The sequence below is a fragment of the Centruroides sculpturatus genome, unplaced genomic scaffold (assembly GCF_000671375.1).
Source record: "Centruroides sculpturatus isolate CEXI.00-Female unplaced genomic scaffold, Cexi_2.0 scaffold319, whole genome shotgun sequence".
NCBI classification, from domain to species: domain Eukaryota; kingdom Metazoa; phylum Arthropoda; class Arachnida; order Scorpiones; family Buthidae; genus Centruroides; species Centruroides sculpturatus.
In genome coordinates this window covers 502,024-516,636 of record NW_019384636.1, presented here as the reverse complement: position 1 = coordinate 516,636, position 14,613 = coordinate 502,024, and the positions used below count along the sequence as shown (strand labels likewise).

The following is a 14,613-nucleotide window of genomic DNA, read 5'->3' as shown; positions in this document are numbered from 1 at the left end:
ATTCTTATTTAAATATACGGATTTCGTCGTTATTATTGACTTTAACATTATTTAAAATATTATTCTTTGAATTCTACATTTTATAGCCTATAACAATTTAGGTATTTTCGTTTACTATGTTTACATTGCTTAAAAATATACAGTATGTATCTTATACTTATTATGAAATAGGTCTATTAATTATCATTGACTTTTCTTTGAAAAATTCTTTCATAATATTATAAAAAATAGGATGTATGAATCAAGGTCAAAAATACAAAAATATAACAAGTAATTCGGTTTCCATTTCTAATTTTAAAAGCATAGATGTCGCAAAGCGTTTATTTTTTGTTTTTCTTTTCAAAACTATTACGAATTTCACCGCCTAATCAAGGTAAGCGACTATTAAAATAAATATTACTTTAAATTTTTTATGTCTTGGTACTATTCAATTTAAATTTTAAAAACCGAGGAAACCAGACAACCAGACGAATCCCGACACTACAGGGGAAACGGAAAAATTTCTAAAAACGGCTCTTATTTTTGTAAATTACATTAAAATTTTTATGATAAAATGGAATATTCATAAATATAAAGAACATCTCATAATCATAGAACATAATCAAAACATAATCATAAAGAACATAAAACATCTCAGCAACGAGCTGCGTAACTTTCCCGGCTGTTATGAAATTTTATTAAAAATAACCTTTCTATTATGAATCATAAATGAAATTGTGGTGCCGTCTATTATGAGATTTTGTTATAAAAACTTTTTATATATTAATTATTATAAAATGACAAAAAGCTTAATTTCGAAGGTGAGATGAACTTTATATAAAAAACTATAAATTCTAATAACGAGTAAACTCTTCATTAACACTTCTCGAGTTATGATTCGTGACTCAATTTTATCTCCCTATCCTTTTCACTTTTAATCACCAAAATTTAATAGCATTAATGCTTTTATGTACAAATTATCGTACCAAATTTTGTTTCTTAATCTTTACCCATCCTAAGATATTAAACGAAATAGACGCCAGCACTCATACATACACGTACTGTACATTTCGGGTATCAATTTTTTGACTTTGTGGATTCAGATATATCAAAACACAACAATTCAAAAACTCGTAAGGTCAAATGTGGCACGATTACAATATTATATTACAGGCTAACAATCGGGAATGTAATCCTCCGTGTTACGTTAAAACAACGAGGAAAGTAACAATAAAGTAAACATTTCAAATGATTACAGCACTTTCCCGTATTATAACAGCCATGAAAGTAACAAAGTATTGTCATTATAATAAAAGGAACAAAATAACAATATTATAAAAGATAAAATGTTCTTAAAATTTTAGTTTTTATATATATTTTTCCATATTGAAAAATGTTATTAATTTCTTTAGCATGAAACATCATATTTATATATAAACTGAATATCAGTGAATCATTAAGAATTACTTATTCTGTTAATGTAGTAATAAAGTAACTTATTACTTTTCCGGCTGTTATGTATAACAGACGGAAAGCATGCGATCGGTTAAATAATGACCCCAAGATTTTTACATTTTAACTCAGGAGACATTGAAACATCAAGAAATATTTAAAAAATGGGATCTTTTTCTGTATGTATGAATTTTAGTGTGTGTGTGAATGAACACGATTTTGTTCACCTACTTTAAAGCTTATTAACTCCTGTACTTTTTGTCAAAATTCTAAAATATTGCAGGGAGTTTTGTGTATTAGAGTGATTGATGCTATTAAATTTTGGTGGTTAAAGGTCAAGGGGTAGAAAATAGAGAACGTCACTTTGCATATCTCGGACTTATAAAGATATTACTTGTTAATAGCATTTACAATTTTTATTTTTATTTTTTTTGTTTATAAAACTCATCTTAACCCTCAAAATTAAGTTTTTTTTTTACTTTATAATAATTAATTATATAAAAAGTTTTAAAAATAAAAGCTCATAACAAATGGCATCATATCCAATTTTACCTCTTGCCCGGAAAGTAACGCAACTCTTTGCTACATTTTCCTCATTTCTGATCGGATAATACATTTGTTGACAAAAAAGTTACTCACATTATATCTGTTAAAAATAAATTTTAACTATTTTTATATTTGGGCGTGTAAGAATATCATGCATTTCATTTAAAACATTTATTTAAACATATGTTTAAAATAAAATGCGTGATATTCTTACACTCCCAAATATAAAAATAGTTAAAATTTATTTTTAACAGATAGAATACCGAAAACTATTTTCAAAGAGAAAATGCACATTTTTAATAGAAAAGGAATAGATGAAATATATAAACATATAGAATTAATAATTATTTTACGCAAAAATTTCATTTATCGAGACACCTCGCAAATATAAATAGATAAGATGCCTCCAAGCTACGCGATCTCAGACGGAAAGTTTTGAAAACTTTATCAAAAACAATATAATTATGTACAATTTAATTTATTATGATTACTTTTATTATAATTTTAATGTTAAATGTTTTAAATATTATAGTGAAATGGACATCCGCCATCAAACTGGTGAAACCACGGCATAACTTAAAAGAAAAATTGAATGATGAACTCACTCGTAAAGCAATTGGATTTTGGAATTTCCCTGCATCGACTATTCGAGCCAGCTGTTCTTATTTCTCCTTCTCCTTTGTGTGTTGATAATTTGTTTTAATTAATATTTATAGGCTTAATCTTTTACAGAAAAGGATAGAGACGATGTTCTTTAACCATTTGAAGCAGAATTGTAATTAACAAAAGAATTTTAAAGTTTTTTTTTTTCAAAAGTAAGTTAAATGTAGTCTATGTGCTGTAGTTTTAAAAGTTATATGCAATAAATATATATTAAAAAAATAAGACAATAGACAAATATATCCCAATCTATGTTAACGTGCATATATGATGAAGATACGCACAAGATGTTGGATTTATTATTTAGAAAGTTTTTATTTATAAAAAAAACTACATAATATTAGTTTTCATGTATATCTATAACGCTATTTGACTTAGCGAGGTTTTACTACACACACACACACACACACACATATATATATATATATATATATATAGTAAAACCTCACTATATATGTATATAGAAAGACTGTTAAACTGTTTGAATTTCCGAAATTTTAATTCTTCCTTTTTTTTGCTTAGTACGAGGACGAAATGATACATTTCAAAATCCAGCCATTAGCTCCATTCTTTTTCTGGGAAATATTAGAATTTATTGTATTTCTTTTCTGTATAACTTCCTCGTATTATAAAAAAAATGTTATGTCGGAAGTCTGTCTCGTCAATTTTCCGGGCAATATTAATAGCTATTTAAAAAAGTAATTTCACAATTATTTCTTCATGAAACGAATTTAAAAATAGAACATAATTCTAAAATGACAAATAGTTTTTTAAATAATATAATTTTATTATAATTATTAATTTTTTACAAAATAAGAAAACGTTTTATTTAAGTATAAAATCGGTTTAATTATAATCTTTTTATATAATAGAATATTACATGCCACGTCTAAAGTTATTTTAAAAACAGTACAACTAAGTTATTTTGACAGTCTAAACAATATATATTGTTTATACTGAATTATTCACACGTCAGGATATTTCAATTATTTTGACATGAATGAGTCAATAGGTTACCTTTTAAAATACCTTGTATTATGTGATATGTAATTCATTAGTTAAATTTTATTACTATCAATAAAACAAATTCATTTTTCAACGTCCATAGTCTTTCAAATAAATGATTTAATTTTTATTATGTTTTTTATTTTTATTTACGAAGATAATAGTTATAATGCAACGTATAAGTCATTACGTAAATAATATATGAAACAATAATTTCATTATTTTGAATAATATAAATATGAATAAAATTATCTTGTTTAACTCACAGGATTAAAACTTTTATAGAATTTCATTCAATTATCTGTCTACAGATATAACGACTGGACTAATTGAAATTTTTGTAAAAATCAATGCCAAAAGGTATACAGGTATGTATGAAAATGGTCCTTTCGTTTAGAAATAATCACTTAGAATTAAATTATAAAGTTCTTTTTATAAAATAGCAATAAGTGTGAATGTAAAAATTAGAATTTCAGTCTTTCCATTATTATTATTATTATTACTTTATTTTTCGATAATATAATATAATGGACTATAGAGGCTGTGCAAGAATACTTTAGTTTTTTATTTACAACATTCTGATAATAAATATGAGAGTATATTTTATAGTCAGTTATAAGAGCACAGAAACCAAGTGCCACAAACATAGGATAGCATAAAGTTTTAAAAATTAAACATTTTTATTAAAAAATTTTAAATATGAAACAAAAAATACTATTTTATAATCTTCTTAAAATTAAAGGAAAAAAATGGAACGAAACTAAACTATTTAACATTTATTTCTTCAACTTTTGATTAATTTGAGTGGCAGAAAAATTTTTATAATCCGTTTTAATAATTAATTTGACCACAAACGACAGCACTCACTTTAACAAAGATTTATTTTTCTTGAAGAATAACTTAAAATAGGCTAATTTGTAAGGTTTTAATTTTTGAAAATCTTAACAGCTGATTTTCATAATTAATAGATATATACGATACTTATTTAGATAATAATAGTAAATAACTAGTAAGCAAACTTATATAGAAATTATGATAACGTCTAAAAAAATCAATAAAATTAACATTATAATTGCTGTTTGTGTTTTTGATTTTTTTTAAAAGTATTATTTCTTCATTTGTGTCTTCGATAACAGATGGCGTGACATATCGGAAAAATCGATTACGTATTTCGTTTAATAATGCAATTTACATACAGTACTGAAAGGACGTTTGATTGTCTAATTGTATATCATTAAATCAATTTAGTTAATCTCTCAAAATGAAAATTTAAACTCAAATTCAAATTATCGAAAAGTCTTCAATATTCAATGCATAAATTGATATCAGATTATTAAAAAATTTTTATTTTTTCCTAACTGATACGAATTGTGTACGGTATGTTACCGATAAATTTTCGAAGATAACTTGTAACTAGCAAATCAAATAATTACAGTATATTATACTTTTTTATTATTAAAAAATTATCATTTTAAACGATAATTTAAAAATATTGACTTTACTCAGAGATTGCATATATTATTTTGTCATATGTTGGTTTAATTAATAACTGCCTACTAACGGATATAAGTTAGAATCTGAACTACAGGATAGGTGGAAAGTAACTAGTCATTGAGAAATCGCTGTAATTTTAACACTTCAAAAGCAACGTTAATGAAAATAACTTAAGCATGTACAGTACGGCCACTTCTTTCTATATGCAACTGAACCTGGGATCATTTTAGCTTGGAATGACAACTCTTGATTGTTTACGTATGGATTGTGGCAGGCCGTTCCTTCGTCGTATGCCACCATCACTGCACATCAACCAATGATTTATAAACCTTATAGGGTGCAGTAATCTGCGCTCGCTCCTGAACAAACAAGTGATCGTCATTCTTTTTTCTACTAACGTACGGATTCTCTGGGTTTCTGTTCACACCACCGATGCAAGAATTATAAAATTCCATTGATTGATGTACATGAATACATAAATTTTATTAGGATTGCATCGATATTAAAAAAATAAGAGCAAATTTCTCAATGCCTAGTTATTTTCCACTCACCCTGTAGATTCTCGTCTTTTATAATAATCCAAACCAGGATTTTGTTTATTGTTTCTCGTCTCTTTATTTGTGTTCTCAGTTGCTAATATAAGCACGTACAGACCTATAACTTTAAACGTTTACGATAAAATTTGCTACAAATAGGAATTTTTTAAATTTAAGTTTAAATTAGAAAGAATGTATGCTGCTTCCATTTTATGTCCGTTTTATTTACGCCGACTGACAGTAAGGCCGGTTTTAAATTTTCTTCCAAAAAGACTCAAAATTTTTTTCATCATATATAGAACAGTTTTTTCTTTCTTTTTCAAAATGATAACTGCAAATATTTTTTCACGCCTGGTGGTAGCGCTGATAATGCTGCACCACTTTAACAGTGATTCTAAGCAGTACTAATTTGTTTTTTATTTTAAATGTTTATTGTTTAAACGGTATTTCACTATTTCAAAGTGACGTTATTATATAATAGTAAAAACAAAAGAGATCAGCCATGTAAAATAAAAGTTATTTTATGAATCTAAGTCGCCAAGAAATTACATCGATTCATAACTTTAGAAGTTAATAATTACTGACGTCTTTAAATAATCTCTTACTAAAGTCAACTCATTGATTGAAGAGTGTTGCGAAATGGATCCTGAGTAAAATCGAAGTCACTTTATAAGAAAAAATTTAAATTAAATCTTATCATTTTATTATGAAATTCTCAAGGGAAGGAAAAGAAAAACACGGCAAATAACGTTGGATTCATATTGTACGAATGCTATTGCAGAACTGAAGTTACATCCAGGGGCACTGCTGTACGGAATAAACACAATTGCAGTATAAAAATTGCATTGTCGATTTTAGCTATAAATAAATAAGTTTTAATTTTAGTTGAATAGTTAACTATTTGAACAACAGAGGGAGCTAGTAGTTAGGGGAGCAGACATACTTACGGCCTGTTATTGGATGTNACGCCTAGAACACATCGCTATTTTATTCCATAATAAAAGTGATTTATTTTTCATCGATTTTAATTATTCCATCTCCTCCAGGAAGACATCACTGGGGTAAAATTAGGGCAGCCTGTAATTATAATTTAAACTTACTTAAAATTTAATACAGTATTTTATTAAATATAAAATCAATAAAAAATATGCAATATTTTGTTTTAAACGTGCAAAATTAATAACTTATGACAATAATAATTAGACTTTGATTAAGTTATGTTTAACAATTACTTTTGAAAATAAATGTCAATTTTATCTTGAAAACTAATCAGACACTCTCAATTCGCTATTCTAGAATCGGCTCATTGAAAAAGACAATAGATGTTTTTTTATGTCATGAAAATAATTTAATTAGTTTTTAAATAAAGTACGAGTAATAATATCTATTGTAGATGAAATCTTTTTTTCGTTTGAGGATGCAATTTTTCCAATTAAAATGTTCTGTTTATAAAATACAAATTTTGAAAAAGGGCAAAAATACGTTCTAAACCGAGAGAAAAATTTAATGTTTTAATCTATAATTTGAACAATTTATTTTTAGAATCTTACTAAGTAAATTAGTAAGGACTATCATATTTGGATGAGTTTATAATTAATTTTAAAATAAGAAAATTTGAAAAATTAAACAGTTAAATGCTTTTGCAATGACTTTAAAACATTTGAATGTTTACAATTATTAAAAATTTTGAGCAGAAAAATCTTGATTTATCTTTGAATAATGCACACTTAAATTTCAATTTAAATACAAGCTTTGATTATAATAGGAAAATTGTTGATAAATATGTTTTACATATATTATTAACGAATTGCATGAAAAATTATCATTAAAAAATCGTATTCAGAAAAATAAAATTAAAGAAACTATAAATAATATTTTGCAATATGATTTTAAATTTTATTTTCAGAATTGCTATCAATTAAGTTCAGATAATCCGCAAACTAATAGACATTTCAATCATTTTAAAAAGAAGTATTATGCGATCTCTCTCTTCATGGTAATTAAAATTAAACTGAAAAAAATAATTATAGAATCATTAGTCTTACGCAACCATTTGAAAATCAATTGTGTATTGTTTTAAAAAGACCTATTTCATAATATGAATAACTTAAAAGCATTCTTAAAAATAAAACTTAACATAAATTTCAAATTAGTCAAGAACAATATGTGAGAATAATAGTGTTCTATCGTTCCACAAACATTATTTATCAATTAGCTTTGTTAACTAGGGTACGAATTTGATGAAGAGGCGAAAGTTCGGGAAGAAGAATGCGAATTACAAGGAAATTTACGTTATTTTATTAAATAATGTTTATTTACATAACTATATAACTATATAGGCATGATTTTAATTGTAATACATAAAACTAATATCAATTAAATGCGTGTTATAAAAATCGTGTGAATATTATTTAAGGATTAATATGTCGCAACTCAATTCACGTAATTTCGATAATATTTTAAATATGAAGAAAAGTTTCTCAGATCGTTTTGCCAAAAGACGCTTCTCCATTTCTCGACAATTAGGCATTACGGCTTTAACTTTTCTGCAATCTTATTTTGCCGGAGAGTCAATTTGGCAACGAAATAACATCCCACGCTTAATAAGCAAATATTCAACGTAGGTCGTCACTCAAAATGTCAGTTGCACTAGAATTATCAAATTTTAATAATAATTCAACACGTTTTCAATATACCTTCTGAATGCAAAAATAAGTAACGTACAGGAATGCATCTCTTAAAGATGGAGACCCGTAAGATTATAATACAGCTTAAAAATTTGTAGTCTCCTGTACCTTTCTGCGTTTAGATACACAAATACTTGTATTATTGTATTATATATAGTTTACATGAGTAGTAGACAATACTTTATAGGATTAGTACACTCAATGACGATCGCTTGGGAGTATTTCTGGGAACTTATTACTGTCATAAAACCTGTTATACACGTACTCGTATTTTCAGTGGCAGCGATAATTTAATAAAAATAGAATTATAATTTAATAAATAATTTTAAGATATAGTCACGATACGGGATTCCCTAAAATTTACTTTGTATCCTCTATAATTTTTCGATATTTTCATTTTACTTTTCCGACTGTTATAACTTATAACGGTGGGAAAGTATGGCAATCGGTCAAAAAATTCACCCTTTCAAGAGTTTTACATTTTTTGACTTAGAGATCCTTGAAACGTCAAGAAACGCGAAAAAGTTCGGTGGTTTTTTTTTTTTTTTTTACTGTATGTATGGATGTTAGTGTGGGGAGCCACAATTTTGTTCGCCGACTTTGAAACTTACTAATTCCTGTGCCTTTTGTCAAAAATTTCTGAAATTTTATAGGGAAATTTGTGTGTTAAGGGCACTGATGCTGTTAAATTTTGGTTGTTCAAAGTCCAGTGGATGAAGAGGTATAGGGGGTCGTGTGTCATACCTCGAATGGGGCCGGACTTAATTTAATGACGATTTTACTCGTTATTAACATTTACAATTTTTTTATAAAAATTACCTTTGCTCTCAAAATTAAACTGTTTGCGATTTTATAATAATTAATAATATTAAAAATTTTTAAAATAAAATCTCTTAACAGATGGCGCCATACACAATTTAAAATCTTTTGCCGCGAAGTTACTCAACTTGTTGGTGGATTTTAAAAAATTCGTAATCCCTATTATCCCCGAATAGGTTATTTTCGTTTTGTTTCAGGTGTTGTCGAAATTTCAACAAATAAGTTTTTCGAAGCAAAGTAAATTATTTGAATTATTTGATTAATTATTTTAAAATATCGATCATTATTTGAATAAATAATAGACAGAAAATAAAACTTCTTTTGATCTTGTAACAAATTAAAATACGTTTTATATAATAATTTCAAGTTTGATCATTGGTAATATACTTTTACTTTCCCTGCTGTTATGTACAGTACCTACAGATAACAAGGAAAAGTATAGTATTGTAATCATGTGACATTTGACCTTCCTGGCTTTTCGTAAACCTTCATGTTTTGAGACTCCAAACTCATATGGTTATACAGTAGGTTTTCAACTGTTATAGGTTATAACAGTGGAAAATATGGCGATCGGTCAAAAAATTCACCTTTTCAAGATTTTTACATTTTTTGACTTAGAGATCTTTGAAACGTCGAGAAATTCGTAAAAGTTTGGTGTTTTTTTTTTTTTTACTGTATGTATGGATGTTAGTGTGGGGAGCCACAATTTTGCTACTAATTCCTACTAATTACTAATTCCTGTACCTTTTGTCAAAAATTTCTGAAATTTTAGAGGGAAATTTGTGTGTTAAAGGTACTGATACTGTTAAATTTTGATGGTTCAAAGCCAAGTGGATGAAGAGCTACAGGGGTCGTGTGTCATACCTCGAGTGGGGCTGGACTTAATGACGATTTTACTCGTTATTAACATTTACAATTTTTTTATTAAAATCATCACTGCTTTCTTGATTGAATATTAGTAGGAATTATAGCTTGTACACAAGATATATTCAACCGGTTATGTTGTGATATCACTGTTGGTAATCAGTTAGGGAAAATATTTACGTAACATATAAAAACAAAATGATTTCACGTAAGATCTCTAATACACTTCAAAGTAGTTTACCTTTAGATTGACTAACCTTCAGTTTTCAGAGTAGTTAAGTTTTTATAGATATGTAAATGATAATGTATAGAATAATACGATTTGCATGGCTCGACCATATGAAATATGGTCCAGCTGGTTAAGGCATCAACCTACTGATCTCGGAACCTTGATCGAAATCAGTTGAGCGAGGAAGAACAAGAATTTTTCTTGGGCGATGTCCCAAATATAACGGGCCTCTTCTAACTACTTCGGCTGCCCATTGTGAGCTTGCTGAATCCACGATAGGCCGGACCTTGGATAAAGCCCTGTTAAGTCTGATAGTCACATGCGGCAACGGACGACTGAAACCGTCGACGGAACGGCAAAATGACGTCACTTTTGCCGTCGAATCCGACGGAATACGATGTTGAAAATTTTTAACTTTTGCCGTCGAGGAAAGCGGAACGGCAAAAATTTGACCAATAGGAAGGCCGTTTAGCAATGTTGTCATAATGATCACGTGGGACGATAGCATTCGTACTATGCCGATCGGCAAACTAAAAAGCTTTATTTGTACACTAATACGCTAATATATTTCATTTATACGCTATATTACTTTTCGATTTAAATATTAATGTCAAATAGACTTACTGCGTAAAGTATTGGGAATGGAGTAAGCGTAATTAGGCGACGAAAGTATTCGATATTCCTAACTTTCGACGATTTAGAATATTTTTCCTATCCAAATTATTCGTTTCTGAAGTTTTTTATGTGATAAGATCGAAGAGTAAAAAGTTTAATTGATATAACAAAGCAATCCCGGTAGACTCCATTTTCAACTACTGGCACGTGGCCTACCTACTATAGTAGCTTGTTTATATTTACGGCTGGCAGATGGCGCGTTTTAATTGTAGGATAATTTCCGCACGTGAGCACACGCGATACGGAAAGACAACGGAACGGCAACCATTTCCATCGACGGTTTCCGTCGTCCGTTACCGCATGTGAGTACCAGGCTTTAGTGTCTTCAGAGCGAAAAAAATCGAAAACAAAAAACAAAAAAAACTTTAGTGATGAGTTGTTTCATCTCAGTGAAAATTCATAACTGCAGAATTTTAGTCTTCGAAAATTTACAACTAGGAATATGTTCGTGATAGTCGAAAAGTGAATGTGTTTTGTGCTCTTAGAAAGTATACAGCTCCCTTTTTCCACGAGATAACCATAGAACGAATCGTGTATCGTGTTGAAAAATTTTCCCATTTCGTAGTTAAACGACGATGACACAGGAGGACGCATGTACAGTACTTTCTAAAGATGGTGCATCACTCCGTACGTAGATGTCTGGGATTTCCTCGACAAACGTTTCCCAGGTCGATGGACTGGTCGGGTAGAGCGGATAGCATGACTTGCTCGCTAGCCAGATTCGATAACTCTCGACGTTTTTTCTGGGGTTTCATTAAAGACCCGATATTTATTCTGCCTTTGAAAATCTTACTATGCTCAAAACTCTAATCATCTTCGCAGTTACTGATATGCTGCTTTTAATTAGGCAAAAAAATTAAATTCAGGTGGGATGTCCGCTTTATCACTAATGGTTTTCACGTCGAATCAAAATGACTGCTTAAGTTAAAACGATCTGTTGTGCTATAAATTAATACCTGAACCGATTCTGTTAATCTTCTGAATAAATTCGATGTTTTCAAAGTTGTAAAATCTTTTTTCAATTATCCTATTTAAACCTTATTAGAATATATTTTTGAAAAAAAAAAAACTTGCTTTAACCCATGATATATTCAACCGGTTATATTATAATTTCACTGTTGGTAATCAGTTAGGGAAAATATTTACGTAATTTAAAAACAAAATGATTTCACTTAAGATCTCTAATATACTTCGAAGTAGTTTACCTTTAGATTGACTAACCTTCAGTTTTCAGAGAAGTTAAGTTTTTATAGATATGTAAATGATAATGTATAGAATAACACGTCTACATGTGTCTTGTAGATGTGATATTCTAGCACAAAACAATGCGTTATTCTTTCAACAATAAAACCAGTGAAGTCATCTTCGATATATTAAAAAAAACTTTTCTACTATGAATATTAAAAGAATAGTTATCCTTCAATTACAACTCTTATTATTTAAATAATAGGAAATTATTTTGCTACTTTTGCATCCTGAATACCGCATCCTGCTTTTAAACTAAAATATCGTCTGCAATCTTTTACATAACATATTAAAAACGTTTAGATATTATTTAATTTTTATATTGTTTTATATTTAAGTAAATATAAGATTATTCTATCAATTTATTAAAACGAAATAATACTTTGTCAATTCTTAAATTTTTTATGTTTGTTATATTTTTGAATTAGTAGTTTTATAGCATATAATTATAAATATGATAAACTTTTAAATAAAAAAATCTACTTGTCAATAGAAAAAATTATTAGACCTAACTTTAAGTTGGTTTAGGTTCAACCAATGAAAAAACAAAACCTTTATGACCTTGATGTGAACACAGCTATATATTCTCCTACGAAGGCATGTATTAGTCAGTTGTTTAGTAAGTAGGTATTTACAATCTTATGTTCATCATCAGTTATATTACTTTGATTTCGATTTATATTTGCCCGACTGCTGCCTAGATAAAGTTTGTTTCACTTCTAAATCACGATAAGGATAAAGGTAACGCTTTATGATTTTATTTTTTAATTAATTTATTTAAAGATCGTCATTAATTTGTTATTTAGTAAACTAAACTTTAATATTTTATTTAACTTTCTACGATCAACTTACTTCTTAATAATATGAATTTTTTTTTCAGAGAAATTCAATACAGTATTCAATTTGCTAATTTAATAAATTATATGAACGGAAGGAAAACGAATTTTAGAAAAGCATTCTCAGATTTCGTAACAGCTACTTTCTGAAATTTCCTGTCCGTTTACTAGAAAATTATATTTATTTTCTTCGTTAGATTATAATTATTATTATTTAAACTTAGATAGTTATAAGAAACATAATAATAGTCGGAAACTTAATTTTAAAAAATAGAATTTATGAATTTGATTAATTGTGAATTTTATATTAAAAATATATTTTTAATAAAAATGTTCATGTTATTGACTCATTTAAATGCTTAAAATAATATAAACATGTACAAAATAACTTCACAATTTGAAAGATGTATTGATACAACGAGGTAAAATGTTGCAAAGTGCTTTTTTTTAATCACGTAAGCAACGTATTTATTTTTCATGAATTTAAACAATTTATGAAGGTAAAAGACATTTCAAAAAAATATATAACTTTTAATATTTAAAAGCGTCACGGTTTTTGAAAACTAAAATGCGAATTATTAAACAGTCCTTGAAAAACTCTTTCGAGGTCATCATTCTGAATGTGTAAAAAAAAAGAATGCAGATATTTGGATCATTTTAGTAGACACATTCTACAATTATACTTGAAAATGAATAGATAAAAAAGTAAAGAAAAAAATGCATTTATTTTTGTATGAAGTAAAAATCAAATAATGTGCAGCGAATTATGTTATTAATTGTATTGTTTTAGTAACTATTTAATTAATGCTAATTTGTTTATTTATTGTTAATTTGTTAAACTTAAGTCTATTAATGTTAATTTATAAAAGTTTAAGCAGATTTTTACCAGACCTATATAATTAGTTTTTTTAGATTATAACTCATTTCTGCACTTATAAATCAAATTTTCATTTAATTAAGGGTTATTATACCATGAATATTATATTATTAGATATTATTTTGAAAGTGTCAATGCATTCATTAATTTTTAACAATTTAGCTATATATCTACGGTATTTATAAACCTTTAAAAAGTTTCATTGCATTTGCTCAAACTGTGCTTACATGTATAAAGAATAAACTTCCTTATTTACTAGATTAATGCGGAAATTGGTTCACGCTATTTGAATGTATAGTAAATGAAAATTATATCATTTTAAAAGACTTGGTAAGGATCATTCTTAATGACTTTTGTTTGTAATCTCTCATTTATTCCCACCTTACTGATAATTGTAAGAAGTAGAAATGTATTGCTGGAAGTCAATAACTGCAATAAATCTGTCATATTTGTACGTTTTGTGCAGTAAAAAACTCACTGTTATGTTGGATACAATTTATAAATTTAAATATTAGTTTTTGTGTGAATCGCCATTTTTGATCTACTAGCTGTTAAAAAGAAATATTAGAAAATTCCCATATTTTATTTTTTGGGGGGAATCTCCGTATTAGTTATATGCTACTGAACTTATGCTTGTTAGAGACCATTAAAAATTACGACTTTAAAGGTGCAGCTCGTGATTTTTAAGATTTTATTAACGTTGTTTTGG

General features: G+C 27.5%; 1 protein-coding gene across 2 annotated transcripts in view; it reads left to right on the top strand.

The window, feature by feature from the left end:
- The first annotated feature begins 3,918 nt into the window (after nucleotides 1–3,918).
- Nucleotides 3,919–14,613, top strand: part of LOC111625866 (elongation of very long chain fatty acids protein 6-like) — a 35,868-nt gene continuing 25,173 nt past the window's right edge. The window contains exon 1 of one of the 2 annotated variants that reach the window (XM_023369105.1): nucleotides 3,919–4,010. In XM_023369105.1, the coding sequence (XP_023224873.1) occupies nucleotides 3,993–4,010 (18 nt within the window). In that variant the 5' untranslated portion in view covers nucleotides 3,919–3,992. Of the gene's footprint in view, nucleotides 4,011–12,811; nucleotides 12,933–14,613 lie in introns of those variants that run through there. The other variant, XM_023369106.1, reaches the window with a different exon arrangement.